The sequence below is a fragment of the Marmota flaviventris genome, chromosome 5 (genome assembly GCF_047511675.1).
Source record: "Marmota flaviventris isolate mMarFla1 chromosome 5, mMarFla1.hap1, whole genome shotgun sequence".
Taxonomy (NCBI): domain Eukaryota; kingdom Metazoa; phylum Chordata; class Mammalia; order Rodentia; family Sciuridae; genus Marmota; species Marmota flaviventris.
This window is the reverse complement of record NC_092502.1, coordinates 145,747,201-145,761,281: the sequence shown is the minus strand read 5'-3', so window position 1 is coordinate 145,761,281 and position 14,081 is coordinate 145,747,201. Positions and strand designations below refer to the sequence as shown.

Here is a 14,081-nt window from a genome sequence, read left to right as displayed (position 1 = left end):
ATCACAAGTCCTCTGAGTCCCAAATACGGTACCAAATGCTTTGTAGATTTTATTTTCTGTAATCTTTACAAAAGCCTTGTTTTACAGATTAGAAACCTGGTACTTAGAAAGAGTCCGAGTAATTTGATCAGACAAGTAAATAATCTATTTACGTGTGGTTAGTAACTGACCCACCAAGGACTCAAACCAAATTTGTCCTACTTCAAAATATCTTCATTAACCTCCATTCTGTTTGTGCAATTCCTATTGCTTTCATTTACACAGCAAGCTTATGTTTAACAAGCATACAATATTTAAAATATAAAATCCACATCTCATCTCCTTGGAGATTTGAATAATAATAATATTAGTACAGTAAGACTATTCATAAAAAGACTAGCAGATATTGATTAGCTGATAGGGATAAGCAATAATAGCAATGGTATTATGTTTGTATATTGCCAAGAGGAACTGAGTTTCAGAAAGTCAAGTGACTTGCCTAAGTTCATTCAGTGCCTGCATAGGATGTTTAAATCTCACTTCTTTTTTCCTCTCTTTATGTATACTTTTTTTTTTCTTCACCTTTTTCTCTTGGCCCTACTTACTGGTCATTTTAACCCTTTTTATTTTACTATTTTTATCTTTTCCTTATATCTTATCAATTTATTTTTAGTTAACTCATTTACTTCTTAAGGACTTTGATTTCTAATTTTAACTATTTTAAATCTTACAAAAGTAAGTTTAAATGTTCTCTTAGTGTTTTGTGGTTGGAAGCCACCCCAGAGGAATTACCACTATTCCCAACCCCATTTCTTGATGGCATTTTTCTACTGTTTCATAGTTTGGGATCTTGCTCTTCCCCTGTCCCTACCTATTAGATGTATAAAAATAATTATTTATAAACTTCATATTTCACAGGATTTTTTTGACTGAAAATATAATTTTCTTCCATCCTCCACCAAGTTCCTTTTCTAATGGAGGAATCTAATGTTAGACTGTGAATAGGTTGTTCCATCTAATGAGGTTATAATCACATATGACTGAGTCTTTAATGCTTTTCAACTTCCCTCATGGGTGAAAGAAAACTCACAACCTATTTCATTTCCACTTACATAATTACACACACACACACACACACACACACATACACACACACACTGCTAGACTCCTTTCATGAAAGTAGTAGAGATTTATAATCTTTTACCAGAGACCCTTGGGGGCCAAAAGTGTTTCAGAATTCAGATGTTCCTAATACCCCCTGCAATGTCTGTGGAGACACTCCATAGTAACTACACTATAATTATGCAGTGAAAGAGGTAAATATTCACTATTAACAGGATAAATAATGCATGTTAATAGCCTGAAGTGAGAATTAGAGCATTTTGGATTTGAAGGATAAAGAGTGCAATATTTTTAGTTGTGGCAATTAATTACTAATGGTAACTCAATCACAAAGGTTTATGTTCAAAACAGTTACAGTATATCATGAAGATCTATCTTACCTAATTTGGTTTTCTGAAAGTTCTTTACTATCCAGTTGAACCAATGGGATTCGAGTAAATTTCTTATTGTCCTCTAATGGGATTTTGCAATCCATTGCCCTGTAATAATCCTGAAGGAGTCTCTTTGTATCTTGAAACCGGTTCACTTCTGCCTTTAATAGCAAATGTGAGTATCAATACCCAAGAAAGACAGATTTGTACATATTTCCTGTATAAGATCTTATAAGAACTGTTATAGAAACATTTAGGTTGAAATTAATTTATGGAAATTAAGAAAGAATATTGGAGAATATGTACACATCTAACATTTGCATAGTAATTAAGGTAACTAGTAACATGCTTTCTGTACTTACTGAGCATGATTTCATCCAACAAGGTGACATTTCTATGCCTCTTGATATTGTGATAGAGGTTGCAATATGCTTGATGTTTGAAGTAGTGCATATTATTCATTATTTTGATATTAGGAATTCTCCCTGTGTCCTAACCAATCAACCAATAACTTCACAATCATTAAAATGTGTTCTTTATCATAGCCAACATGTTTGTTGATTTGAGAGATACCAATATATATACAAAACCAAGAAACAAGACTAGAGTCTAATCCTTTAAGACAAAATAATTATTGTGGAAACACAATAAACAGTAACATAAAGTGATAATGAATAGCTATCTTTCCAGTTTCACTCCAACTTTCCAGATAATTCCTCCAGTGCTCACAGTTATACTCCTTAGCTGGGGTTGCCAGTAAGTAGCTCAAGGGAAATGGAGCTTCTGAGAGGAGTTGGTGGTGAGATGAGCATCAGTCATTCACGTGATGTGGTGACTCCCTATCAGCACAGGGCATTTCCCTTTGTGATATGTGTTGAAATGCATATGCAGGGAGACCCCCTTCAGCACCAATATACAAGGGTAGACTTCAAGATTTTCAGCTCATTCTCCCGCTGGTATTAGACTGTGTGGTAAATCTGTGCTTCTCTTTTGTAGTGTTCACATGAACTTAGACTTTGCTTTAGTTGGTGGGGCTGCTCAAACTAGTATCTAGAGCCTAAATATTGAGCCTCTCATATAGATGTCCTCCATGACATCTAGTTATTTACAGAAAGCAACATTTTTAAAAAGAACAAAACTGACACAGTGTTCAAAATCTTTAGCTGAACCTAACTCAAGGACATTTATAATGAGATTCCCTTCATTTGTTAAATAATTATGTTACCATTTATTTCATAAAACATCCAGAAAGAGAGAATTGCACTGCTATAATCATATTTGAGAACAAAGAAATGTCTGTTTTTGTACTGTATACTACAACAAAAGACAATGAGTTTGATCAGTTTGTTTTTTGATAAGCTGAATTCCTCCTAAAAAACCATTCTTTGCTTTATTAAACTTTCCTAGCTAATTTACTGAATTGGGAAGAAATTTGTTTGGTTAATTTGAATCTATCTTATATCATTTGAAGTCACAGAACATGTTTTAAAATTATTTAAAATTAAAATTAACATATTATTTAAATTGTAGAACATGTTTTTAAATTGTCTCCTTATATTTAAGCAGGTTTTCAAGCTATTATTTTGAAAAGATCAGGAAAATGAAATATTTTTCTTTGCAAAGAAACCAACTTGAGTCTTAAAATATTCCTATATGGATTAATTTCATAGTTTGACAATATGTGTTTGCATCTATCTTACTTAAGTTTGATAAAAATAAGACTTATACATATACTCACAAGAACTTGCACAATACCACATTTACAATGAATAGGATGCAAATAGAAACCCAAGCTGTACAATTTAGATGTTGAAAAATAACTTTTACAAATGGAAGAGATATGTAGAGAGGTTATAAAATTATTAGTTAGTAAAAAACATTATATTATTTGGTAAATTAATTAATAAGGAAATTATTTCTTCCTTAGAGAGCTGAGCTCTTTAGTAATGATAAGGTCTAGTAAGCTTACACAGTCTAACTTATACAAGTGGTATCTGGGACTGTGCTGATAATCTGTGCCTTAGGCTTACTTTATTATGGTGATTAGTTTTAAATAAAAGCTTAATTTATTTGAAGAGACATAATTTGAAATCAGTATATAGGAAAACCTGAATAAGATGCCATAGTATGCTTAGGATTCCCATATAAGAAGAATTAATGAAGATTCTTCTCACTTTTATGAGTAAATAACGCTCCCATGTTTTCCCTTAATTTTTGCAGACTCTTAGAATTGAAGGGAATCTTTGAAATTATCTAGAATAGATTTTCTAAAATTTATTGTGAAAAAACATATCCTTACAGGCTGTTAAGGAGCACCTTGTTGGAGATGAAAGGAATACAAACTTTGCAAGGTCAAATAGTTTCAGAAATGCTGGGTTAACACATGAAAAGGATTTCTTTACTACAGAGCATCTTGATGTCTAAATATGTTAATATGCTTGTTAATCTCCCAGGGGGAGGGAGGGCTAGAGTTGTGAAGCACTTTATAAAGTCATCTGACCATGGAGTCCTCTTTTTGCAAAACATCTTGGAGGACTAGTAGTCCATGGAGCCCACTTGGAAAGCACTTATCTAGCAGTTTGTTAACCAGTACCACAGGCTCTTGAGAACATTCTCAAGGGTTCTTTCATTGGTCCTCCACAAATGTGCAAGTTTTAGCTTTTGTGCTTTCTGAACGAAGGCTCTGAAGTCTGTTATTTGATGAACAGTTTTAATCATTAGGCTCTTTGTTCATATACTGAAATAAACTTGCTTTTTTCCTGCCTTGTCTGTTCTTGGCTTTTATGGGATCCTATCCATCAGTGCAGAATAAGGCTCTCTCTTTTCTATCTGGTGACTCTTTGGTTATCTGAACAATGTTGGTGACACAGCAGTGGCCAGACAGGAGCACTGGCTCTGCAGTTGCACCCAGTCCAAATCCCTGCTCTTCCACTTACCAATTGGGAACATTGGGTAAATTGTTTCTCTTGTGCCAGCCTCAGTTTCCTCATCTGTCAAATGAGGATGATTATAGAACTTACAGCATAGGGTTGTTGTGAAGGTTTAATGGGTTGTACTTGAAAGTTCTTAGAATAGTACTTGGCAGGTACACAGTAAGAACTTACTAAATGTTTAACATTTACTGCTTTTCTCCTTATCTTCTTTTCTTCTAGTTGGTATTGAATATTAGTTTGGTTTGTCAGGATGAGACCCTTAAATTGAGATATTGCTGAAATATCAAACTCATTTCATTTCCTGAAGAGACGTGTACGGCTCACAATGATTTACAAAAATTTTCCATTTTCTGCCTTCATTATTGCATTGTAGCTGTTTATGCCATAAGCTTTAGACAGACCTGTTCTCAAGATTTGACCACTCCTTGCTCAAATTGAGGCTCTGGGGATGCTACTTGTTCAGGCTGGTCAAGCATCTCACTTTGATCTTTGTGCACAACTCATGCTCCTGGGATCTCACTGTCATCCTGATTATCACTCATCTCTGTCCTCAGGTTTAGGTGAACTCTTTTGCATTCCATCTTCACTTCCCAATCCAGAGTCCCCATATTCCTGCATAGGTCTTTCCTGTCCTGTTTTCTTGACTTCCTTAAGTCTCCTAACTGGATCTCAGTGCTAATATAGTAGTTTCCTCTTACCCAATGGGGGACACATTCCAAGGCCCTCAGTGGAAACCTGAAACCATGGATAGCACCAGACACTATATATACCATGTTTTTCCTTTGCATGCATGTGAATGATAAGGTTTAGTTAAATTATACATAGCGAGAGAACAATAACAACTAATAATGCAATAGAAAGGTTATAATAATATACAGTAACAAAACATGTGAGGGATTCCATAATCCCTCAAAATATTTATTACACTATACTCACTTTTTTTTGGTGTGTGTGTGATGATGTGAGGTAGAACAATGCTTGTGTGACAATAGGAGGTGAGGTGCAGGTATTACAACATAACATTAGGCTATGACACAGAGTTACCTGAATACAAGAACTGAAAAAACAGAATAGTTGATCTGATAACCTGCATGGCTACCAGTGAATAATGGGTGGACAGCATATGTAGTTCGGATGTGCTAGACTAAGGGGATGACATATCCCAGGTAAAATGGAACAGAATGCGATGGTCTAGAGTGGGACAAACGGAGACTCTATCATGATACTCAGAATGGTAGACGATTTAAAATTTGTAAATTGTTTACTTCTAGCATTTTCCATTTAATACTTTTGGACCACCTAGCACAGTGGCACATGCCAGTAGTCCCAGCTACTTGGGAAGCTGAGGTTAGAGGACTGCTTGATCCAGGTCTTGGAGCCAACCTGAGCAACTAGTGAGACCCTGTCTCAAAAGCAAAGGAAAACAAAGCAGTAGCGAGTTTTTTAGACCACAGTTGATGGAAGCTAATTAAAACTGTGAAAGTGAAATCATAAAGGGGAGGGGAGACTATTGTAATCAACAAAGCTGCTCCTGTCCCTCGGGTTTCTGCTGGTTCTTCAGGCCTCCTGTGGTCCAGCCTGCCCCTGCAACATGGTTTGCCGGTTTGAAAGCAGGAACTCCTAGCGTTCATTGGTCATTTGTCAAACAAGCATTCGTTGCACACCTACTATGCAACAAGCTTTAGAGATTGCCAGATAAATATCCTCATTTCTTGCAGCATTTCCTCTTGTGAGTTAATTAATTCAAGATTAGAAATGCACCCCTTTCCATCCTCCATCTTCAGTATTTTTCTTTTAGGAGAAATACTCATGTGGACATTAGCCTTAATAGTCCTTTCAGCCTGACTGAGGTTTAGACAGGCTTCTTCTTGACTCTAGGCTCCTGCCCTCCCTCTTTTTAGAGTACTTTAGAAAACTCATTCTTGTAGATCCTTTCTTTGACTCTTTGAGATACAAATCTTTTAAAAACCTCTTATCAGACTTAGAACCCAGAAATGTCCTTCTCAAGACCAAGAAGCATCTCTTTGAAATGTGATTAGTCATCAGGGAAGATAGTGCCTCTGGGCTCCTGATGAGGGTAGGACACCAACCTCTACAGGTGCTTTGCTCCAAGCTGTAAAACTACTTCCCAAAATGAAGGTGGGAGAGAGTGTTTTTTTTCCCCCTTTGGGTAAGGCAATTATCAAATACAGATGGCTCATAAGGCTCCGACCTCCACCCCATGCCAGCTCTCAAAAGCTCTCTAGTAGTTTGCCTTGGAGGAGCTGGGTGCCAAAGACTCGTCTTTGCTCTTTCCCCTATTGCTGGCAGGAGTATAAGAATAAAATTGTAGCTGGGCATGGTAGCGCAAGCATGTTGTAGTCCCAGGGTCATGGGAGGCTGAGACAGGAGGATAGCAAGTTCAAAGCCAGCCTCAGCAAAAGAGAAGTGCTAAGCAACTCAGTGACACACTCTGTAAATAAAAAAAAAAATTCAAAAAGTAGGCCTGGAGATGTGGCTCAGTGGTCAAGTGCCCCTGAGTTCAATCTCCAGTACCAAAAAAGAAAAAAAGAATAAAATTGGTGTCTGTGTTTTTATCTTGTCTCATAAAATTTTTATTTAACAGGCTGGTAATATAAGTTAAGCAGGTCTTTCTGATGAATGGTCTGTTTTTCCAATCCAGTACTAGAAAATCTTTTATTTTAAGAAATTCTAATGCCTGCTGCTTTGTCTGTGCATTGTGGCAGGATTGCCTTCCTAGCCACTCTGGGTGTCTGCTTTGAAAGACCAAGGTAAACAACTCAGTTGCTGTCCTCTACATATCTAGGCATCTGCAAGTAAAGCTGGTGAGAAGCTGGTGGGGATGCTTCCAGTCTGTGTGCTTGCTTGGCTGAGGCCAAATTAATTTAGATTGGCTAATTTTCTTGGCAAACTGGAATGCATACCAGGCAAAGTTCTAAGAGCAAGACGATATTTGAACGGACCTCTAATATTCACAAATGAGTTGGGCATGCCGGATGTGGCTGTGGGGGGAGGTCTGTGTCATTGTGACCAGCTGCTCTCACCTGCATCAGTGAAAAAAAGTGGTTCATCATTACTCCAAGACAGTCCTGCAACCAGTTCTCATTAATGATATCAAGTCGCTCCTGCTCTGCCTCCTCCTTCCTGGCATCACAAATGTCCCACAGGCGGTCTCGCAGATCCTGATCGGAAAAGACCAGAGCCAGGTTATGCTTGAGAATTAAAGTTCTATTTGCCTCAGTGTTAACAACCTAGAATATCATGCTTCTCCTAAAAATGTCCCTAAAGAAAATTTAGACCTAGTGTACTCATGTATTATATTCATTCCTTGAACCAGTAATTACTTTGCTTCTATTTGTAAATCATATGCCATTTTTATTTTACATATTTTTAATTTTTTTTGGTACTATGGATTGCACACAGGGGTGCTTTACCACCGACACATTCCCAACCTTTTTTTATTTTAAGATAGAACTGGCTATGTTTCTCACGCTGGGCTTGAGCTTGAGATCCTCCTGTCTAGGCCTCCTGAGTTGCTGGATTATAGGTGTGTGCTACCACCCTGCTCATGTGCCCCCATCTGTTACATATCCACTTCAGTCATGTTATCCATGGATGCTTCATGAATTTTAGTCCTTCCTCAAAAAAAATTTGCTTGGTTTAAAATATTTTCGTATTTTTTTTTTTTTGAGCAATGGTGTACACAGCTTCATGTAAATAAGGGCATAGACTTGTTGATTGATATCACAGGTAGAATCTGTTAGTCACCAAAAGCTGTCATCTGAACTTAACGGGATGGTCCAAAAATAAGTTTGGTATTAAAGAACTAATAGTAAGATACTTTTAAGATACTAGTTCTGCCCCATACCAGATTTGATCATTAATAAAATTGATAAATATAGTAACACATAATATTTACATATATTTATAATGTGGGAATTTTAAAAGACCAAATTTATTTGTATATAAATTGTAAAGTAACAATGGTCACAGGTACTGAGCTCTTCCTATGTGTGTGTCAGTGTGTTTCAGCACAAATCACTCTACATGTAACATCTCACAACAGCTTTAGATGGTACTATTTTTATATTCATTTTGCAGGTGAGGTGAGTCACAGAAAGGCTATGTTCCTTGGGTCTCACAATGAGTAAACGGCGGAGCCAGGAGATGAAACTTTGGCCTTGAGTACCATCACCACTGTACTATGCTTCAATTGCTTTATCCGTAAAAAGGGAGATAAGGACATTCTTTGGATATGTTATTTACAGTAAATTAGTTCATGTAAATAAAGTGCTTAGCACAGTGTTCACCATAATTCCTCAATTAATGAAGGTTACTATTACAATCTTATTCATAGCAATAAAATGTTTGTTTAATAAAATATCCCAATAGTTAAATATATACAGTCCTCAAATTTGACAGTTTTTTCAATAATATGATTCACTAAACATTTATTGTGTGTCAGGGACTGTGTTAAATGCTCTCACAGGGAGGTAAGTCACTTGCCTATGATTTTGTCTTGGTGGAGTCAGGATTTGAACCCCAGCCATTTAACTCTAGTCTACAGTGAATTTTGCTGGTGTGAGGCTCTGTTTATTAAACACTTTTTACTTGAACTCTTAACATTTTGGTGCATTTCTGTGCGTAGGCGGTACATAAAATGAAAACATCACAAGTTATTTTGTCAGGATAATATACCATTTTTTAGAGCTGATCCCGATATCTAGATGCTGTTTCCACAAATGCTCTGTGGGACATTCAATAAATATTGACTTCTGGTTATCAAATATTTATACATTTTTTAAAAGATAAGAGAGTATTCAGCAAAGGATAAGATATAAAAGCAGGATTCTGAAAACCTTGTTCTGAGTTCTTTTTCTGCTGCTGACTCACTGTGGGACCTGTGCAAGTTATATCACCTCTGTGGCTCAGTTTTCCTGGGAGAAGAATGTGGGTGGTGCAATGGCAGAACTACTCTGCTCACCATGTTCATAAGGTTGAGATGAAATAATCAAAGAACAAGGCATATCACCAAGGATCAAAGGATTTAAACACCCAATGTTTATTATGGCCTTAGCTAAAGGCATTGCTGGCTTTCACAATTTATTTCAAAGAAATTGAGGAATTACTAAATATTCCTGAATAATCTAAGATAGGCAGGATTTAAGAAATATTCATGACTTCGTTGAGAAGGTTAGGAAGACAAGATCAGTGAAAATGTCCACTTTTACAAATGTTGTAAATATTTTCTCTTGGGTCAAAAACTTGAACCCAATTTATATGGCATTTACTTGAGATTCACATAAAACAAAATGACACAGAAAGTTCAAACTGGAAAATTTATATGAGGCAAATGCAAATAAAAAAATAAAGTAAGGCACATAGGACTGGTATTTGAATAAAAGTTAAATTCAAGACAAAAAATTTACTTTGGAAAAAATGGTTATTATGCTATAAATAGTTCCAGGAGATCCTGAAGATTCGCTTTAGCATACTTCTTCCAGTGTCCAATAATGCTGCTTGGAGAAGTAGCTTAAAGGGGAGCCAGGCTGCTGGGCCACAGACCCCAGAGCTGCCAGTTACTATGCTGACCTCTGCCACAGCTCTTCACCTGTCAACTGTGATCATTCCTAGTTCCTGTCTCAGATTGTTGTCTTGGGAATGAAATAAGATGTGCCAGCCTGTGCTCAGTGTTTAGCTATTACTACTGCTGCATCACTATCAAAACTATGACGAAGAAAATGGATAAGGATGCAACAGCCACAGGAGTTTTTAGCTTTCATTAGATTTTGCAAGATCATCGAGGTATGGAAATGTAAAAGAACAACAGTTGAGAGGCTGGGGTTGTGACTCAGTGGTAGAGCACTTCTAGCACATGTGAGTCACTGGGTTCGATCCTCAGTACCATATAAAAATAAATAAAATAAAGGTATTGTGTCCATCTACAACTTTAAAAAAATTAAAAAGAAGAGCAGTTGTTTTGATCAGAATTACCTGTAACACTTTAAAAAAATGAAAAACATAAAATCCATTCTAAACCTAATTCTAAATATAGCATACGAAGCACAGCCATGTTTTCGTTCTTTCTTTTAAAACTTCTTAAGTTGCCCTACTATATGTTCTCCTGCTGAGGGCCCACTGCTAAAGAATTATAATAGCTTTAATAAGACTGATTTGTCCCAAACTTATTGAACTTTACCAGTACAAAGTATATAATGTATGTTATCTCCTAGTATCCATAAATAATATCATGATTTCTATTGAATGGAAAATGTGTTTGTATTTTTTTCTTTGATGATTTCTTTTTGGAAACTTCTCTGCCTGGCTGATATTGTAAGTTTGATGTTCTTTATTTGTCAAGTTGTGCTTTTATCCTCATCAACTCTATTCTCCTTTTCTCAGGTTTATCTTCTAGCTTCCTTTTGAAGTTACATTGATTCTATTCTTTCACATCTAATAATAAGTCAAAGAAAAAAACCCAAAAGGAATACGTCCATCATATGTGATGAGTATATATATACATATACACATGTGTATTATATATACTCATTATACATATATACATATATACATATATACGTATAAAGACAGAGAGAGAGAGAGAGAGAGAGAGAGAATGCACCATAGTGCATGTGCACAAAGGCATTATTATTTTTTTTAATTTCAGAAGTTTTTCTACTGTATGCTCTTGCTGAGGATCCATAGCTAAAAAGAGTATAATATCTTTGGTGAAACTTATTTGTCTAGTATTTACTGAACCTTCCAAGTAAAAATATATGTTATTTCCCTCCTTTTCCACATATATACCATATGGAACTCAATGTCGACATATTACTGGCTTGTACAATTTGATTAGCTTTTTTTTGAGGGGAGGAGATAAAATGAGAACCTTATTAAAACAAGAGAATAACTTAAATATTTAAAACGAAAACATACAACTGTAGAAATTTTAAAAACATGATACATTTGAATATAAACTTGGGATGAAAAAATATTTTTAAATTAAAACTAAGAATCTATAATGAAAAATTTTTATATTTATCTACAAAAATATTCAAAACATTCTACATGTTAAAACTCACTACAAATAATACAAGGTAAACATCAAACAGAGTATATACTTGTAACATGATCAACAGGTAGCTTACATCCTTAATATATAAAGAAATCATAGGAATCAATAAGAAAAAAAGGATACTCCAATAGAAAAGTGGGCAAAAGTCACAAAATGACTTTAGGAGAAAGAAAATAAATGACCATTAAACCTATGAAAATACGGTAAGCTTCAACTATAAAAATAGAAATATAAATTATAAGAAGATATCCACATTTTTACCCAATAAGTGGGCAAAGATTGAAAAAGAAGATAGAATCTAATGTTGAGAGTATTCATACAACCTGCTGCTTGAAATGAAATTTAAATTTTTAGTGTGAGATTTGTTATATTTAACATTTTATTTTCAAAATCTGTAAATTTTTAATGTGTTTCAAAGACCTTAAAAATAAACATCATCTTGCTGGGTGTGATAGCACACGCCTATGATCCCAGCAAGTAAGGAGGTCAAAGCAGGAGAATCCCAAGTTTGAGACCATCCTGGGAGACCCCCATCTCAAAATAAAAACTAAAAAAATACCTTCACAGAAGCAGAACAGGAGGATGTTGGGGAAATGAGATATAATTAAAATTACTATTTGTTAAGGGTTGTAGAGTATTGAGAAAAAATACCCACCCACCCTGTAACTCCAAATCTGGAAGAAAGCCCTTGAAATAAATAAAGCCACAGAGAACAAGAAGGAAATAGAGGACAGGTATAAAACAAACATTGACACTAAGATTTGCTAGAAATAAATCAGAAAAATTACAAATAAGATATTTTAAAATTTCAAATTACTGTGTTATCTGTCAATAATCAGTTGACTAATATTAGGATGAAGTATACATGAGGGCTGGCTTGGGGGTGGTTTTATGAATAGGTAGGAAAGAAATAGAAAAAAGAAGAGTCAGTCTTAGGATTTGCGTACATGACCGTTTGGATATGAGGTATACCCTGAAATTCCCCTGCAGGAAGGTTTGGAGGTGAAATGATTAGGATATAAAAGCTGTAATCTAGTTAGTGGATTAATCCAGTTCTCGTTTTTCTTTTCCTTGCCTTGACTGATTAATCCATTTGATGGATTGATACTTCGGGTGGATCATGGGTGGAGCTGTAGGCAGGTAGGTGTGAATGGAGGAAGCAGGTCTTGGGGGTGTGCCCTGGAGGACTTTCTATCCCTGGCTCCTGGCTCTGAAGCTCTCTGTTGCCAGGCTGTTACGCACTGAGCAGCTTTCCTCTGCCCACTTCTGCCATGCTGTTCTGGCCACCGCAGGCATACAGAGTCAGAGCTGCCCAACCATGGACTCAACCTCTGAAACTCTGAGCAAAAATAAACTTTTCTTCCTTCCAGTCAGGACTTTTGGTCACAGTGATGAAAATCCGACCAACACAACCCAGTTAACTACTACTTTTTAAGGAATGTCTAAGAACAAGTAAAACACCTCAGCTTCACTAGCACATTTAAGTACCTCTTGGGTCAAACCCTTCTGCATCAACCAGGCTACCATGAGGCCTTGCCCTTGTTATAAAAGCTTCCCAGCTGGTTTCCAAACTGCTCTTCCTGCTCATTTTTCTCCCCTATAGGATCTTTTGAGACCAGCAACTGAAGCTTTCCATCTCATTCAGATCAATGCCAATACCCTAATACTGGCCTCTGGGGCCTTAGGTACCATGGTCCCCTACAATCTCTCCAGTCTTATCACCAAACCACTTGCCCATTCTCTCTCTGCTCCAGCTACAACAGTCTCCTTGCTGTTTTTCAAAAGCACTGAGCATCCTGTACCTTCATGGTCTTTTCCCTTGCTTTTCTCTGTGGCTGAGATACCCTCCTCTAAACATGCACGTGGCTCACTCCATCACTTCTCTCCTGAGTCTGTTCAAGTGTCACCTTCTTAGAAGGAATTTTTAGAGCCATCATAGACAAAATTATTACAGAAATGTTTATTTTCCTCTTGCCCTGCTTTCTTGCTCCCCTCAAAGCTCTTCTTGCTAAGGACCTCATTCTGTATTCACTTGTTTATTGCTTATTCTCTGTCTCCCGGATACATAAGTTTATAGACATTCTGTTCAAGTTCAATTCCCAGACCCTTGATATAAATATTTACAGAGCAAACAATGGGATATGAGGTAGAGTTTTGCAATGTTTCTGTTGCACAAATAAATACTTAGATCATAACCAGAATTGACTGCTAGTAGCCCATACTTCTGGCAGTAACAAGGGGTCTTTCTGATGGGATAAGGGGGTCTGTGGATTTACAGAGAACACAAGGGGTAAGAGACTGAAATTAGGCTTCTTGTGCACCAGAAGCCCTTGTTTAAAGCATCAGGGTAATATACTTCATTCATGAATTTATGAAATTCTGTCTGTTTACCAATTACCAAGCATTGTGCTTGCTAGAGTACAAAGATGTATAAGCTTTGGTCCCTGCTCTCAAGACATCTACTCAATGCTTGGCTTTTTCTCACTTTTCTTTTCTTTGCCATTGACTGACCATATGATGGTGTTCAAGACAGGCATGTGATTAACACCAGACATGAGTGCAGCCACATGGACCAACAAAGGGGACAGGAATTTATAAGAC

At 36.4% G+C, this 14,081-nt stretch overlaps 1 protein-coding gene across 1 annotated transcript in view; it reads right to left on the bottom strand.

Annotated features, from left to right (window-relative positions):
• The window catches only part of Spef2 (sperm flagellar 2), a 168,564-nt gene that overhangs the window by 48,653 nt on the left and 105,830 nt on the right, over window positions 1-14,081 (bottom strand). The window contains exons 23-24 of the mRNA XM_027936256.2: window positions 7,450-7,587; window positions 1,482-1,633 (exon numbers count right to left, since the gene is read on the bottom strand). Coding sequence (XP_027792057.2) covers window positions 1,482-1,633; window positions 7,450-7,587 — 290 coding nt within the window. The remainder of the gene's footprint in view (window positions 1-1,481; window positions 1,634-7,449; window positions 7,588-14,081) is intronic.